This window comes from Papilio polytes, unplaced genomic scaffold (assembly GCF_000836215.1).
Source record: "Papilio polytes unplaced genomic scaffold, Ppol_1.0 DF824091.1, whole genome shotgun sequence".
Classification (NCBI taxonomy): Eukaryota; Metazoa; Arthropoda; class Insecta; order Lepidoptera; family Papilionidae; genus Papilio; species Papilio polytes.
In genome coordinates, this window is record NW_013525113.1 from 76,172 (window position 1) to 78,106 (window position 1,935).

General features: G+C 34.9%; 1 protein-coding gene across 1 annotated transcript in view; it reads left to right on the forward strand.

Annotated features, from left to right (window-relative positions):
• Positions 1-424, forward strand: part of LOC106099966 (putative inorganic phosphate cotransporter) — a 2,205-nt gene extending 1,781 nt beyond the window's left edge. The window contains exons 6-7 of the mRNA XM_013278663.1: positions 1-117; positions 279-424. The exon at positions 1-117 is cut by the window's left edge and continues 23 nt beyond it. Coding sequence (XP_013134117.1) covers positions 1-117; positions 279-316 — 155 coding nt within the window. The 3' untranslated portion in view covers positions 317-424. The remainder of the gene's footprint in view (positions 118-278) is intronic.
• The last annotated feature ends 1,511 nt before the right edge of the window (positions 425-1,935 follow it).

Sequence of the window (1,935 nt, forward strand, 5' to 3'; positions counted from 1 at the left end):
TGTTCTACGTGTCGTCCGCCATCTACATCGCCGCCAACATCTTCTTCATCATGTTCGGCTCCAGCGAGCGCCAGCGCTGGAACGAGCCCACACAAGATAACAAGGAAGCCTCCAACGGTAACTATTGATTCACAATAATTTCTTAAACTGATCAATTAATTGTAATACCAAGATTGTTTCGATGTTAACTAAAAAGAATTAACGTAATGAATAAGATAATGACATAAAACTAGCTTCTGTTGGTTTAAAAATGTACACGGAATAAATTTCACTTTCAGATACGAGCACGGAAAAGAAAACAGAAAAGGTTGTTTGACGGAATTGGAAATACTTTATCCATTCTTGTACCTGATTGTAAATAGTAGACGCGTTAGTGAGAGCGAAATGACTTTATTGTGGACTTAATAAAACTTCTATCTATAAATGTTTATTTCATTTCTATATGAAGACCTGTATCGGTAATTAGGTCAGTAAATCCAAATTAAAATGTCAAATTCTAAAGATGTTTTGCCTGTAAGTAGTGATAATTCTTACTTGAGCATAATAAGATAATTAAATTGTCATCCAAAGATGTATGTTCAATTGATTTGAAGTAAAAATAGTCAGACTTAAATTCTGACTCTTGTGAATTGTATCTTTCTGCTTGCTCTGCTTCTGCAGGAAGGATTAGTCTAGATCGTAACCTTCAGGATAATGCAGGATTTCAGTGAAGCCTGCATCTTGCCAAGCAAAAACAACTCCGCTCTGTAGCCATCTGACAGCCTGGCCGCGGGAAGGTAAGTTCATTATATAAACAATGCCTCACTGTTTTACCGGCCGTGCATTTTAATTAAATTTTTTTGGTTCGACTTTTTTTTCAATTTATAATCAGGGAAAGCGTTAACGATATGCGATGGACAGCAGTGTATTATTTTAAATTATTCAATGCAAACAAAGCGAACATTACTTTGAGCATAAACCTTGAATTGCGAACAGTAATATTAAAACTCGCGTGAGCTCAACACAGACATTAATCAACGCCGTGTTTTCATATAAAAAGAATATTTTAAAAGCGCAAGAGACTCATCCACCTCGACACAGATATGAAAGTTTGCGTAGTTATCACAGAGTGCGAAAAAGTAATTCGAGATACGTTACTTCTAAATAAACACATGAGTTCAAAAGCACATCTGTTTTGATCACATATCTCTTCCTTCTTCTTTGACTATGTGGTGATGGTTATCTCTATCTTCTTTCAACATTAAAATTGTTTTCAAAAACAAGGTAATTTTCGTAGTCTAATATACTTATTTGCTATCGTTAATCAAGGAGTTTAAAACTATCAAAGATGTTGTTTCTTTGTTGTTGGTCCATAAACAAGAAGAATGTGCGTTATAAAATGTTGTTGCAAAACTTTTTCAATCTCTATTCATCACGTACGAGTTCGCAAGTCCTCGAGCGTTAGGAGCTTGTATGACCGGAGACGACGTGAGAAATACGCATTACCGTATCGTCACTCAAGAAATATAATACAAAACGCGAGATATACAAATTTTTCACGCGCCTGAGACATGTATTAATATGTTTGAAAGACATAAAAAGGGTATTATTCAGCGACACGTTTCCATATAAAAGTGCGTAGCTCTGGAGCAGGGGAGCGTTTGTTGTAGAATTAAAGAACAAATTGTTTGCGGAGGCAGTTTGTGATGTTTACTGAGACAGATTGTTATTGCGCATTTGCTCGGTCGTGATAAAACGGGACACATTTGTTATTCGACTATTAATGTGTTATAATTTATAAACATTTTCTTTCATAAGACATTTTAAAAATTGAATTATTTTACCGGAGAATGAAATAGCTAAAATTATTACTAAAAGATAAGGAGCTAGGTTTTCGACAGGCGCCATTTTCATTACGGCATAAAATAGTAAACACACAAATGAATTAATTGAACG